The 15,340-nt window shown below is 37.8% G+C and overlaps 1 protein-coding gene across 2 annotated transcripts in view; it reads right to left on the bottom strand.

The window, feature by feature from the left end:
- The window catches only part of LOC122806882 (probable E3 ubiquitin-protein ligase DTX3), a 355,810-nt gene that overhangs the window by 67,585 nt on the left and 272,885 nt on the right, over window positions 1-15,340 (bottom strand). For both annotated transcript variants that reach the window (XM_044077663.1, XM_044077672.1), the window contains one exon: window positions 1,011-1,228. In XM_044077663.1, coding sequence (XP_043933598.1) covers window positions 1,011-1,228 — 218 coding nt within the window. The remainder of the gene's footprint in view (window positions 1-1,010; window positions 1,229-15,340) is intronic.

Here is a 15,340-nt window from a genome sequence, read left to right as displayed (position 1 = left end):
TGTTTTTTCAGTCTGCTACTAGAATCCTTATTCTCCAGTCATCTGTCTTGATGCCACGATAAGTCAAACTCCAGTCAACACCAGGGATGTCAAAAGGAATGCCTGCATAACTACCTCCCACTCCAAGATGAGCACACTCGAGACCTCCTTGCTGCTTTGTCAGACGCATGAGTTGCTAATTGAACCAAAGGTCATTTTTCCCCCTAACTCACTCAACATCCTGATCATATCTACTGTGACTTCATCTGGCCCTGTAGCTTTCCTTGACTTCATTCTCTGTTGTGCTTTTATTACTTCTTCCAGGGTAGTCTTCCTCTTTCATTGTAGGCTGTGCATGGAAGAGAACAGCTTTTGTGGGTTGTTCTTTATTCAGAAGTTTCTAGAAATACTCTTTCCATCTGTCTTTGAGGTCTTCTGGACTGGTAAGTAGATTGTTGTTGGCATCCCTGATGGATGGTGTCTAATCACGATTTTCTTTATTGACACTGTGACTGTTCTCTTGTACTCTTTGTTAGCTAACCATCATTCCCTCTTAGCCTGGTCCATCTTTTCTATCTCCTACTCCTTCCTGCACTCCTTCTTTCTTTTGATGACTTCCTGGACATCTGCAATCTAGCATAAGCTTTCCTTATTTACCTTATTTCAAAATCTGTCTCAGCTGCAGACTTGTTCCATAGCCTCTACACATGCTGCTTTGAGATACTGCCATTGTTCTTCACTAAGACTTAGCAAATGCAGTGTAAGCAAGAGCTACAAATCCTTTTGAGCCACGCTGTACACCCATCAGTGTAGATTACATAGTTGATCTACAAGCTGTTACATATATTTTGCAATTCAACTACTGTGACTGACCTTAATTGCAGCTATACTAAAAGTAATTTCTCTCTATTCCCTCTATATTTGGCAACAGGGAAAGATCTATTGTAGTTTCTTCTAAAACAGTCACACATGTATCTATCTATCTACCTATCTATGCTTTCAGCAATGGCAAGATTTTTTTTAATGCTTACCTTGTTGGCCCACCAGTTCTATGAGTTTTGTGGTGAATATCATTCCACGTTACTACATCCTCTTCACCAGTTGTCACAGATTTTCCGATGGTAAAGATGAGACCCTGATTAAATGCTTTCTGAAGAAGTTCAAGCACCTTCTTGCCCTCTGGACAGTCTGGAAGGTAAGCTGTGCGTATTGTTCCCCGATATGGTTTCCCAGGTTTAGGATGTTCAGGCTAATATGGGGAAAGGAAAGATTGTAATTTAAAGTTAATTTAAAGTTTGAATACTTAGAATATAATCAATGGGATTTTCACATCAGCATTCCATTTTCCAACAATAACTCACAACAATTTATGTACTTAAGTAAAAAATCAAACTGAAGTCCGATCAATACTGACAAATTCTGTAGGTGATGACAGAAATAATACATTGTTTTTTTTTTTGGAAGGCTGCTAAAAGACATGCTGAACATTTATTGCTAAAGGAAACTTTTCATTACATTCAGTGTCTACTTAAAACCTGTTATTAGATTAAGCCAAGGGACTGAATCCAGATATTTTACTCTGCAAAAGTAAGAGAAAAGGGTCTATATTATATGAATGAAAGTTCATAAAATTGAACGTTGTAAACAGCGAAAATGCCATACTTCGAAACCTTTATTGTGGGGGGCTGCATCGCCCCTCACCCCCCGCTAATTAGATATACCAACTCCGAGATCGCACTACAGTGAGGAAAGGGCAAATTTCTCGATCTTCATTGTACCACGATCTCACAAAAAAAACAGATCGATGAACTGCATTTTCGCATATACAGCCATTCGATATTTTGGACTTTCGTTTTTCTACTAGGAACCCACAGAAAACATATCAGCTCTACATATATTATCTGTATACTTTAACATCCCATCCCAATCTCAACAACCCAAGATTACAGCCTATTACCTTTTAGTTTTTTTAAACCCTTTTATTGAATTATCACTTATGGCATGGGCAAATTTACATTTATACAAAAGTAATCAAATTATATTAAATTAACATTAACAAACATTATACTTCACATATATTGCTATATACTGTATCATATAACTTAAGCAACATTATATGTTAGTCAATTCCTGCCCCTTTTTTAAACAAGAAACATCTTTATTAAACTATCACTTACGACCTAAGCAATCATACATTTATATAAATGAAAACAAACTGCACCGACAGAGACCATCACTTACGACCTAAGCAATCATACATTTATATAAATGAAAACAAACTGCACCGACAAACATTACATAGTTCATTTAAGTCCTGCCTTCTTTTAAACCTCATTCATCCCTGGTATGTATTGTTCCCACAATTCCCATTTTTTCCTATGTAGTTTGCTCCTACCCTTTTCTAAACATCTTAATTCCAGTTGTTTTATCTCTGTTACTATATTCACTGCTTCTAATACAGTCGGTTTAGATTTTGATTTCCATTTTCTAGAAATTGCTTTTTTGGCAGCTACCATTATTGGACACAGCAAGGCCTTACCATGTCTAGGCAATTCCAATTCTGTAGCATAGCTCAGAAAAATCATCTCCCTCATCACACCAATCTCCCCACCCAGCATCTCCGACAGTGCATCCTACAGGGAATCCTTAAAGTCTGTCAACCCACCACATACCACACTCCCATATGTTCCTCTTTCTTCCTCATCGCACATCCAATATTTGCTGTCTACCTGAGGAAAATTTCTCTGGAGTCTACTTTGGGTAAAAAAATGTCTAAGTAAACTCCAAGCAAAAGTCCTAAATCCTCTAGATTTTGTTGCATATTTTGAAGACATACATCTATCCTCCCATTGTTTCTTTGTGAATTGCTTATCCAATCTCTCTTCCTATTACTTTGTAACCTCCTCTGATTGATTCCTATAGTTCTCACTGAATGTTTTATATAACTAATTATTCCATTTTTAATAGCAACTTCTGTTCTGCATTCTACTAAAAACTCTACCAGTGCTGGTCTTTCGTTTAGGACCCCCAACCATTTCTTGCTCTTTGCCTATACTCCGATATCAATCCTTGACAGGGAAGGCAATCTGCAACTTGCAGTCCAAATAAATTCTTAGCCTCTTCCCATTCTATTACTTTTCCCTCTCTAGTTATTTGCTTACAATACCTTGGTTCCTTTGTCAGTTTTCTACAATAAATTTCAGCCCCCTCTTGCTTATTGTTTATATCCTTAATTACATTCATCCCTATCGGCAGAATCTTCTTTCTCCATTCCCATGTTGGCTTAGTTCTTAGAATACAAAGAAGGAAGCAGCGAGGTCACAAAAAACACTGTTTATTCCGAATATAGTAAGCGCTTTCGCCAGTGATAATCCACCAACTTCTTCAGACAATTTTAAAATCACAACATACTGCATCTTAAATAATACTGAATCACATAATTGATTAATTAATCAAGTACATTGTATATAATTAAAGGTGCACCATCATGAGTACAACTTGCTTTAAAAACTAGAATAATAATAAAACTAACAGTATTAAACCTTACTTAGTACTGCTTTCTAAACTACACAGCCAACCCAGAAAAAAATTAAAATATAAATCAACCTACATCTTGTGTACCAAAGCATATGGCCAAAGTTATATGTATAAAAACAAACATTTAAATCCAACAGTGCACATAAAAAAACAACATTGAATTCATACTAGCAAAACACCAAAGACTAAATTAATTTTTTTGGTGTTGGAAAATACATACAAAGATATGCAAGAGAATTAATTATATGTATAAGTAATTCATATACAAATAGCACTTCATAAGAAGCATAGGGAGATAAACTACAATACCTTATCGAAGATACCTATATACCAAGAGCCTTAAGCTTAAGAAGGCATTTGATAGATATACAATCATTAAGGCCTGGGTGTATGTGTGCTGACGTATGAACTTGCCATTTTAGTTCGCACTCCTCAAGTTTTAGCTCCCAAGATCCACCCCTAATGTTGTGTTTTACTTGTTGTAGAACAACAAATTTGAATCTATGGTTGGGGTGTTCTAAAATGTGCCTCGCAAAGCATTGGTAGTAATATTCTTACCAATGCTATAAAGGTGTTCATACAACCTTTGTCTAATTTTTCTCTCAGTTTTCCCGAAGTAATAAGCTTCACAAGAGGCACAGATTTCTGCATACACAACCCCCCGAGACTCACAGTTGAACTTACCCATTATATGGTACATTTTATTCCTAATGCTAACTTTATTTGTTATTTTAATAAATTTACATTGTGGGCATCTACCACATTTCATCATGCCTTTTCCTCGCTTGTTACTTTTATTTCTCTCCACTAGGCACATTAAATTAGGCCCTCTTTGAAAAGTCATAAGTGGTACTTGCCCTAATTTGGTGAGGTTATTGTCTTCAGAAATAAAAGACCAATTTTTGATAAGAATGTCTCTGATGTTTTTAGAATCCAAAGAAAATGTTGTAATAAATCTACTGGCTATATTAGGAGTTGGATGATCTACTGTCACTGTGCTGGTTGCTATCCATCCAGCGTGTTCTTGCTCATAACCTTTACAGACAATTGGACAAAAATGGCCCAACAGTCTCTTCCTATCAACCTCTTCAAATATAGTGTCAAGGAATACCAATGGGTACCCTCTTTTTAGAAACATGGATTTTAATAGTGTACATTTGTCTGTAAAGTTGTCATAGCTAGAGATCATTCTAGCAGCCCTGACCGCTTGCCCTTTAACTATTGCCTTTTTCTGGTGAAATGGATAGCTACTTGTGAAATGTAAAAAGGCATTCGAATAAGCAGGCTTACGGTAAACAGTGGTTCTATATCTCTGACTGAGGTTGTCTTTGCTTATATGTACATCCAAGAAATTAATGTCTGTTATCCCTATCTGGAAATGTAAAATCCAAGAAGGAAGTAAAAATTTTGATATTGGTAATAAAGGTTTCAGTTAGGTGTACATCACCTTTCCAGATGAAACACATGTCATCCTGGTACCTTGTGTACCAGACATTTTCCTTGAAAAGTAAATCCTTAAACAAGAAAGTCCTCTCCCAAAAAGCCATGACACAGTTAGCAAAACTACTGCCACATAGTGACCCCATTGCAATTCCACTCTTTAGTAAAAAGATCGATCAATTAAACCACAAAAAAATATTAGTTACCACCATTTCCAAAAGGGTTTCAATGACGTTGGTGTAATTATTTTTCATACCTTTTAGATGTAAAAATTCTCTGACCCAATCAATGCCCAATAGATGGGGAATAACTGTATAAACGTCTTTAATATCAACCATTAGAAAAATGAAGTCATCCTTAAACTCTAGGTTATTGATACTGTCAAGAAAACTCCATGAATCATGGCAAATTTGTGGTTCAGACTTGACAAAAGGTTTCAGTTTGTGGTCAACATATTTTGCACATTCATATGTAACAGAACCTCTCCCATCAACTATGGGTCTAAATGGGGGGTTGTAAATATCCTTATGCAATTTAGGGGACCCAAATAGTGTCGGTAAAATAGGAGCTGGCATAATTTAATATTGGAGAGTTTCTATACCAGTACTACCTTCGAGGAACAAATCATTGAGTACATTGTTGACATTCCTATATGCAATGTTAAAAATCCAATTTATCCTTAGAGATATTATTTATATTTTTTTATTATACCTTTAAGGATGAATTGGATTTTATTGACCTGTTAAACACTTGTAACATTCGGGTCATGAAACCCAATAAAGGTGGAGGTTTGGTGTTCATGGACCAATTTGACTAATTAGATAGAATGCAAACTTACTTGGTTTCTGATGTATATAAGTTGGTTAGTCTTAATGAGCTTAACATTGCATATAGGAATGTCAACAATAAAATTGTCTGAAGAAGTTAGTGGATTATCACCGACGAAAGCGCTTACTATATTTGGAATAAACAGTGTTTTTTGTGTCCTCGCTGCTTCCTTCTTTGTGTTTTTGCCAGTTTTTACATTTGGAAGAGTTAGTTCTTAGAATACTTTTTGCTACTTTATGGATGTAATATTCTGTATGATTATTGTTATTCTCCTTAAAGGCTTGCATCCAAAATCCCAATCTCTCCTTGTTTTTTTGAGCTTCACCCTGTTTCAACATCATCCCTTTCCACTATAAATTAAGCTATGCATAAGAGCCTTAACTGTGTAGCTCTGAAATAACCCTTCAGTTTTTCTTTTATCTCATCTCCTCCTGTCCTGTTAGTAATTCAGCCTCATCTTCCTCGAACCTTGGCATGTTCAGTCTATCCACAAGCATTTCCATTCATATATTTTCTTGATTTCCATATTTCACTGCTTTATATGGACTTTCATAGAGTTGATGAAATATTTCTAATACCTCTAAAGGATCTCGTAACCTTCCTTGTCATAGGCTCCTTAAGCTTGGCGACAGCCTTTTCAACTTTCGGTTGTCTGAGACATGCTAAAAGTTTTTGTGCCCTACTGTTATTATCAAAAACAGTTGCTTAACAGCAGTATTTCTAAACTTCTGCATATTATCAAGGTAATTCCTTATTTTCTGCTTAGCATTCTGCAGTTGATCCTCTTCTTGTTCTGTGAAATTCCCCCTGTTCTGCAATACTTTAACATTAGTCAGTCTCTAAATAATTCTTATCACTTCTTAACCATAACACCCTTTCTTTTATTTCCACCATATTTTTAAACTCTAGCTTAACTTTATCCAACTCCCTAGGTATATTTTCAGAAGAAATTTCTATCTTCTTTAACAGCTCCTGATTAATCTCCACTACCCATTCCTTAAATTCTTCTCTTTTCAATATATTGGTGGTAAAGCGCCAGTGGCTCATTTTTATTTCATTACCCAGTGTTTTTATTTTAGTAATTATTGGCACATGATCTGAAATAGTTATTGGGTGTATATCAAAACCTTCAGTTAAATACACGTTCCTGTGAAATGTAAATTCTGTCTAGCCTAGCACAGTTTTTACATGTTAGGGAATAATATGTAAATTCCCTCTAAACTCCTATTACTGCATTCACATCTTCCATGCCAAATACTTCCATGAATTTCTTTGAAAATCTACCCTCCTTTGTTATACTTTCCCCTTCTTAGTCCTCCAGACACATCTTCACTGGTGCAGATCACATTCCAGTCTCCACCTACAAGTAATATTCCTTGCTGAAAACTGGTTATTTCCCCCAGAATTTTCTTAAGCTCCATTATAGCAGTTTTAGGTGGAATATAAATGCATACCAGTTTAATCCTCTTCCCTTGCCAATAGCCTGTGAGGACTACAAAGCTGCTATTATTATCTTTTTATCCTCCAACACTAATGGGTTCACCTCTTGCAAATAATATAAGTACTCCTCTTTTCCTTTGCTCAAGGCATTTTGCTGAATAATCATCCTGAAAACCTTTCTTTATCAAATTTACACATTGAGTTCTTTTTAAGTACGTCTCCGGTAACACAGCAATTTGCATTCTATGTTTTTAATATAGTTCACTATTTATTTTTTGTATTTATCTGTGAAACCGATGACATTTAAAGATATTACAGTAAGCATCACTGCATTAAAAAGTTATTATTCTCACATTTTATGTAGAACACCGTTTTTTGTTAAATGTCTAGTTCCAGCTTTTGTGTTACATGCATACACTGTTTAACAGGTTGAAGTTTTATACAGTTTCTTGTCATATCCATTTGAGCCTATGTCACATCTTACAAAACATTTTGTTTTATTGAAAGCCCTCAGACAAAAAAAAAAAAAACACCCCCCTAATACTCCCCTAAAACCTATTAACTTAATACTAACACACAAAAACTATGCATGTCTTCAAATAATGAAGTTTATTCTCCTAATAGGAACAAAAGTCCCAAACTGACAGCCACACTCAGAGACTTGAGTTAACCTAAAAGAAAGGTTAAACATGCTAAGACACACAGTGTAGCCTGTGCTTCTACTAACTGCTAACTGGATTTATCTTTTCTTTATAGCTCTCCCAGCTGGGAAACCCCTGAATGCTTTTAGAGAATATTATGTTCTTGCCAATTTTACTTCTCAGTTTTTCTTCCTTCAGCCAATCAATCACTCTCCACCAGCCTGTAGTCAGTTTCCCTTTATCAAATTGTCTCCATGGAGACACAAGAACCAGGCAGTTTATCTTTATCAGATTATTTCAATGGAAATATGAAGACCAACTGCAGAATTGCTACACAGCATACATGTTTTTGCTAGAAAAAAGCCTCATAACATTCAATATTCTTTTTTATTTACTTGCTTACTCTCAAAACTTGTTACTAAATAAATGTAAGGTCCTTAATCCATTTTCCCATGCAGGAATGAGAAAAATCACATTATTTTTTATTTTGTCATGCTCTTTTAACCAGGATTTTTTTCTATGCATTGCCTACAATTCTTAAAACTGAGCAAGAAGGAAATAAGGGGAAAGAAAAGAAGGAAAAAACAGCAGCACCTGTTTACAATCCCCATTACACTTAAAAATAACTGAGAAAACTTTACTTTATAGTAAGTAAAGAAAACCATACACCACAAAAATAGTGCCAAGAAGAAAAAAAACTTCACTTAAACTTTCTCCCCCCTCTTCCCCTCCCCAAAGCATTTTTTGAACATTAACGACATGAAGTAGGATATATACTTTAGAGTCCCCCACAAGTCTAACAAATTCTGAAAAAGTCCAAATTTTCCACATTTTCTTGTTCTGCATACTTCACACATGTAATTATTGCACTGTAATCCCTCATTAAGTTACTGGTTTTATTAATGTTCATCTCCATCTCCCAAATCCTGTTATTGCTTCATTTTCAACATACTCTCAGTTCTTCTAGTCAGCTCTCATGTCCCCCTTCCTTCATTCCAACATTTTCTGTTGAAACACTGGAAAAGGTTTCACAGGTACAGTCTTTCTGTGGTCTTTATTACCAGAAGAACAAGAACCAGAATCTCTTTCTGTTTCACAATTAACTTTTTGTTGGACAAACTTTTGTATTTCCTCCTTAGCATGTACTTCATTAAAAAAATGATTTTGTCCCTCCAGGGAAGAATGATTTGAAGACAGCATGGTAGAGCAGTTCGAATCTCACAACTGCGTCTAGACATTCCCTGTATAGTGGAATAAATTTGCTTCTGTTCTGCCTGGTGTACAATTAACAATCATTCTCCACAAACACTCCGACTTTTATTAGGGTGGCCTAATGGTTAAGGTGTTTGCCTTACAAACACAAGATACAGGGTTTGAGTCTCACAAGGGGTAACTGGCTAGGCTTAAAATGGCTCACAAGGACAGTTAGCCTAGTACTAATCTATGAACCTATGAACCTATTACTTTACCCTTCTGCCACAGTTTTGTCAAAATCAACTCATTCTGCTGGTAAGATTGCATCGGTACTATTAAAGGTCTAGGTTGCTTTCTCAAAGCCAGGTTTGGAGCATACACATGATGTGCCCTTTCAACTAACAACTCCTGTTGTGGAATACAAGTCCAGATGCATATTTGTGCTTTCATAAAATATTTTATTTATTTATTTATCATTTGTTAACCGGGAAAGTCTGACGTGGAACAAAGCCAATTTTCAGTGGAGGCCTAGGGAGAAAGGCTCCAGATGCATGTCTTTGTAATGTAGGAGGAAACCGGAGCACCAGGGGGAAACCCACATGAACACAGGGAGGACATGCAGACTCCACAAAGAATGCACCTCAGCCGAGAATTGAACCAGAGAACTTCTTGCTGTGAGGTGACAACTCTACTGCTGCACCACTGCGCCATCCAAAATAAATGCAGTCTGTTCCTTCCAGCTTCTCTGGTATAGCTGAAAATCTCAGGTTTTCCCTATATGCTCTGTCCTCTAACTCTACCATTTTTTGAAACATCTCTTCCTGAGCAGTCTCATATTCAGCCAGCTTTTTCTTCATTTTGATCTCTGATTTGTGCACCTCATCCGAATATTTGTTTAAAGCTTCTTCCATTTTTCCAGCCTTTCATTGTTTGTGTTGATGTACTCCATCAGTGCTTACTTTATTTTAACCAGGACTGTCTGCAGTTGTCTTACATCTTCCTATAGGTTACTGGAATTCATGTCTGGCAGTTGCATTGCTTTTTGCTGAACAGCTGCAGAAATTTCCCCAGTCAGTGTTTCTTCCTCACTTTTTGCAGCTGATTTTTTCCAGGTCCTCTATATTTATTTTTTTCATAACATCCAGGCAGTACACTTACTAGCCAGTTACTGAAATTTACCCATAAACAAGTCTACTGGCCTACTCTGTTGAGTTTCTATTTCCACATTGGGAGAGCTAGAATTAAGCTGTTACTCAATGTGCAGCCATCTTGGAAGTCCATAGCATATTAAGAATTGTGACAAAAATGGCATTTATGTAACTGTCATTTCAATGCATAAGACTGTCTGAAACACTTTTGTAAGCCTGACTTGTTGCCACAGTCTGATCACATTCCACCAGAGAAAGCCTCTGACATCCTTATTTTTAATTTACATAGGAGAGGTCTTCTTAACTCCTGTGCTCCTGCCCTATCTGACCCTACACTGAAAGGACTACAGTGAAAGCAGGCAAGAATTATACAGTTTGAAGAAATAAAAAAATGGAAACTTCATAGTTAGGATTAACTAATAAATCACTGTTCATTTGTGGAAAATGGGTTTGTTTACTACCCAAGCTCTGCTTACTGACAAAATGATAAATTTAATTTATAGCTCTCTTATACTACCTCAGGCAGTCTGCAATGGCTTAGCTGTAGAACGGTATGTAATTTTGATATACTTCTGGAAAAAAGCAAGAGGTGGAGGCAAGTAGTTCATTCACTCCACCAATAAGCCATTACCTCACAACAATACATAACATAATTTCTGAATGAACTGATTTATGGGGAAGGGGAGGTTACATCGCAACAAAGACATTTTCAAATTATAATCCATCTCAAAGAAGCCTCTTCATGATTCATTTTCTTACACAAGTCATTATATGCCAGCTATATGTTTGACTCACAGGTTGATTGGTAAAGCTCTGGCATGAGGGAAATATCCAAAGTTGCCCAGAAATAGTCCTCAGTAAGGATGGTGCCACTGGTTAGTAGCACTATTATGAGTAAGCTCTAAGTAATGTTGAGTATTTCTTATTTTCCTGACACAATTGAAGGGAGATTTGTAGTTGTCTTGGACTTATCTCCATTCCCTTATGCGCCCCAGTTCTGCCACATCAGAGAATGAAAGGGGGAACTGGAATGGCAACAGACTGATTTAAAAAGGCATATAATTAGATTGGACTGGAAAGAATGAATAGATTGAAAACTGAAGACTTGTACTAATTGTATTTCAAGGCCTGCTGTTTATAAGAAAGGCATGTTAAAACAGATTGATAAACTTATTTCTCTTGCTGGTCATTTAGAAATGAGAAGATGGCTGTGATTAAAACATGAGAAGATTGCAAACAGTAACATCAGATCCTACACCCAAAAGACTCTGAATTCCCAACTTTTACCTTCTTTTGTTTTCTTGGGAGAAATGCGAGTCAGACCAATAAGAAATGTCAGTCGGGGGCAGGCCTAGATGGCCAACTGGCAAGGTACTTTTTCTCCAAACAGACATACCTAAACCAGTCTGTGGACTGAGTGACTGTTTTTTGTCCGACTCACTCCTACCCATGGCCAGCCCCTGCTCTCATTAGTCATTGCACTTTACAACCCCCTCCCACTCTCATCCAATATAGTCTCAGCAAAGGTGATGTAAACCTCCTCCACCTCCTCCTCTAATATGGTCTCAGCAAAGGTGGTTTAAACCTGTGGTGCCATCTTGGATTCCCAAAGCAGATGCCTGTACCCCTCTGGCCTTCAGTATACCTTGGTGTTAAGTGCTTAATCTTTCTGAAACAACAGTTGCAAAGTTATTATAATATATAAATTCTCTTAATGCCTTCTGCATAATTAAGTGTTACAGTTGAACTTAAGTGCTCAGGGTTTCCAGGTAGGCCTCTCCCATCTACATTTTAAGCTGAAAGTTGAATCTGCTATTTTTAGATACTTCAGACTACTTACTGTTTTCCCTCAAAGAAAAGAGGAACCTGATTGTTGCTGTAACCTCGTGATCTGGTCTGGCCCCGCTTGGCTCACTCCGCTTCCCTACCCTGCCCCCATTTCCCACACACCCCCTCTATACCCCCTACCCTGCCCCCCTTTCCCACACACCCCCTCTATACCTACATTTATTCTAAGCCCTCATCACCTGACCATATCACCTGACCTCCACCTACACCAATCACTCACTCAACATCAACTTCAATTAATACACCACTACCACTTCCAAACATATTTGAGACATACCTCCACATTTCACCCATCCTCCTAAAGAACCACATAAACTCATTCACCTAGCTACCACTACCATAACATCTCTACCATACAATCATGCTAACAACACTATCATCCATATCATTAGCACTCATATTACTAGCTTTTATCATATCCATACAAACTTACCTTTACACAATAACACATATCATATAACACACATTTTCACACCCTCACAAAGTCACGCAAACTTCTTCATCAGTTCTACAATTCTAAATCTAAATACTACACCTTACTCGCACAACATTACAATACCAAGATATAACTCTAGAAAAAACTCACATAGATCCAACTCACAAATAAACATTATAAAGCACATACTATCATCCATAAAGAAAATACTAACCTCTGGTGATATACACCCTAATCCAGGCCCTCTCAAAACCAAACAGATATCTGACCTGCTGATTCTTAATATCAACATAAGAAGTATCACCAACAAGTTATCTGAACTGCACGCATTTATAGCTCACTACACTCCTGACATACTGACAATCACAGAAACATGGCTAAGCCCTAGCATCCAAAATGAAGACTTCCTCCCCCCAGGTTATAACACCTTAAGATTGGATAGAGTAGGCAGAAAAGGAGGTGGGGTAGCCGTACTCTAAGAACACACTGAACCTCCAACTCCTTCAGACCACACCACCCAAATTTCTAAATGCTAAAACCCTGTTTACTGTCCTTTCCATAAATAAAACTAAGAAAATCAATATTCTTTGCTGCTATATACCCCCAGGTAACAACTCTCTCATTACAGAAGAAATCCTACACTGGACAAAAGATAACCTACCACAAGAAACTATCCTATTAGATGACCTAAATACTGACCGGAAAGCTTGTGATTCCAACCCCTCTAACCATATTATCTATATGGGTTCTCTCAGCTGATTGAAGAGCCCACTACAATAGATAAAAAATTGAAAAAAAAATCTATTCTTGATTGTACTCTGATCAACTACCCCAAACAAAACTACCAGGTAGGTTGCCTTCCAGATGGTCTCAGTGACCACCTCCCCACATTCCTACTACACAAACACTCACAACATACCCAAACCCATTGTTTACAAACTAATACAGGATGACCACAACCTTACCCCACATTATCTCAATACTGTTCTCAGCCACAGTAACTGGGAACCACTACAAACCCTTGGATTAGACCAGGCAGTTGACTAATTTTTCTACTGGGGTGAGTTTAAGAACGTTAATAAAAGTAGTATTAGAGTGAAAGCTAACTATGCACCTTAGCTAAGTATGGACACCAGAGCCCTACTAAAAGCCAGAGAGAAAGCCTGGAAAATCTGGAAAAGAGAAAACACCACCAGTTCCAAGCAAAACTACCAACAGCTTAGTAATCAGGCCAAGGCTCAAACTAAACAAAATAAACAAAACTACTTCTTCAGTGCCCAAAACAAATACTCAAAAAAATCCACAAACATTCTGGCATTCTACTAACTCCTTACTAAAACCAGGCAAAACCACTACTCCAGCTCCAAACTCTACAGACAGTAATTTAGACATAGCCACTCAAATTAACCACCACTTCACAAAATCCATCCTGGCTCTATCCAGCTAGCTAACCAATCATAGTCCATCACATACCCAAACCAATCAACCAGAAAAGACTCCCTCCTTTACTCTATCATCTGTCCCCACCTCTACAATTAAGAAACTCCTTCTAAAACTTAAACCCATCACCCTTGCAGCTGATAACTTAACTACTACCTTCATAAAAACGGCCTCTGGCTCTCCTATCTTACCCCATCGCCATCCTGACCAACCGCTCCATACAGGAATCCTATATTACCAAACTCTGGAAAGTATCTTATATTATTCCTCTTCATAGGTGGGTACCAGGCTATTGGCCCTAGGGCATAAATAAGCCTAGCCAAAATGTTTCCGCTTGCCCCTCTCATGTGATTTAGTTACCAGTGCCTCTGTCAAGCAGGGCCACAGAATTGATTCCCAGGGTGAATTTCCCATTTCCCATCCACTCAAGATTCTTCTTGAAGAGCGCTAATGAGATCTGCCTCACATATATGGGGAACTTATTCCAGAGCAGGTGGAGTCTCTGGGCCACAAATCTGTCCCTCCAACAAGTCCTGTTTATTGTAGTGGTCAGGTTAAGGTACCTAGAACATGCAGCTCGGGTAGATTGGGTTTTCCTTAGGTCGAGCATTTCCAGCAATTCGGGGTTTGACATAGCCTTGTATGTCAGGCAGAGATGACCTCCGAGTAGCCGGTATGCAACAGAGTACAGTTGAAGTTTTTTAGCCTGGTGGCAAAGGGCATCTGTTTTAGGCCAGTTATCCTCTTGGTGAGGTATTTTTGAGGCCTCTCCAGTTGTTGCAAGTGTCTAGTAAGGTATATCCCAAATGGGGCATTGTACTCAATAATAGGTCTAATGAGTGATGAGTAGAGGGGGACAACAACTTCCTTTTTCCTACATGCAAACCCCTTTGTGATAAGGTGGGCCATGTAGAAGGATTTTCTAACCACCTTAGCGATGTGGTTATCAAAGGAGAGGTTACTGTCCACCTGGGTCCCTAGGTCTCTTATCACACTCTCTGTGTTAAGTGAGCTGCCACCTATGTGGCAATTCATAGGTACTTGGTTTTTCCCGAAAGGGATGACAATGCACTTTTTGGCATTCAGCCTGAGGCCATGATTTTGGCACCATGTATCTGTTTCAGTGAGACCCTTTTGAAGGATATCTACATCAGTAGGAGTTTCGATTATGGCACCCAGTTTGCAGTAGTCCGTGAACTTTGTTAGCCATAGTCCCCCTGTGTTTGCTTGTACCTCTGAGAAGTAAATACCGAACAGGAGAGGTCCCAAGACTGAGCCCTGGGGTACTCCACTTGTAACCGGTTTGGAGTCAGACCTAGCTTTTCCTGTTTTCATTGTATGGGTTCTGTCTGTGAGCCAGTTTGCAACCCATCTTGTAATGTAGGGGTTTATATTTAGGTTAGTGAGTT

This window comes from Protopterus annectens, chromosome 1.part1 (assembly GCF_019279795.1).
Source record: "Protopterus annectens isolate FY-2018-M chromosome 1.part1, PAN1.0, whole genome shotgun sequence".
NCBI classification, from domain to species: Eukaryota; Metazoa; Chordata; order Ceratodontiformes; family Protopteridae; genus Protopterus; species Protopterus annectens.
This window is presented reverse-complemented; position numbering and strand designations above follow the sequence as displayed.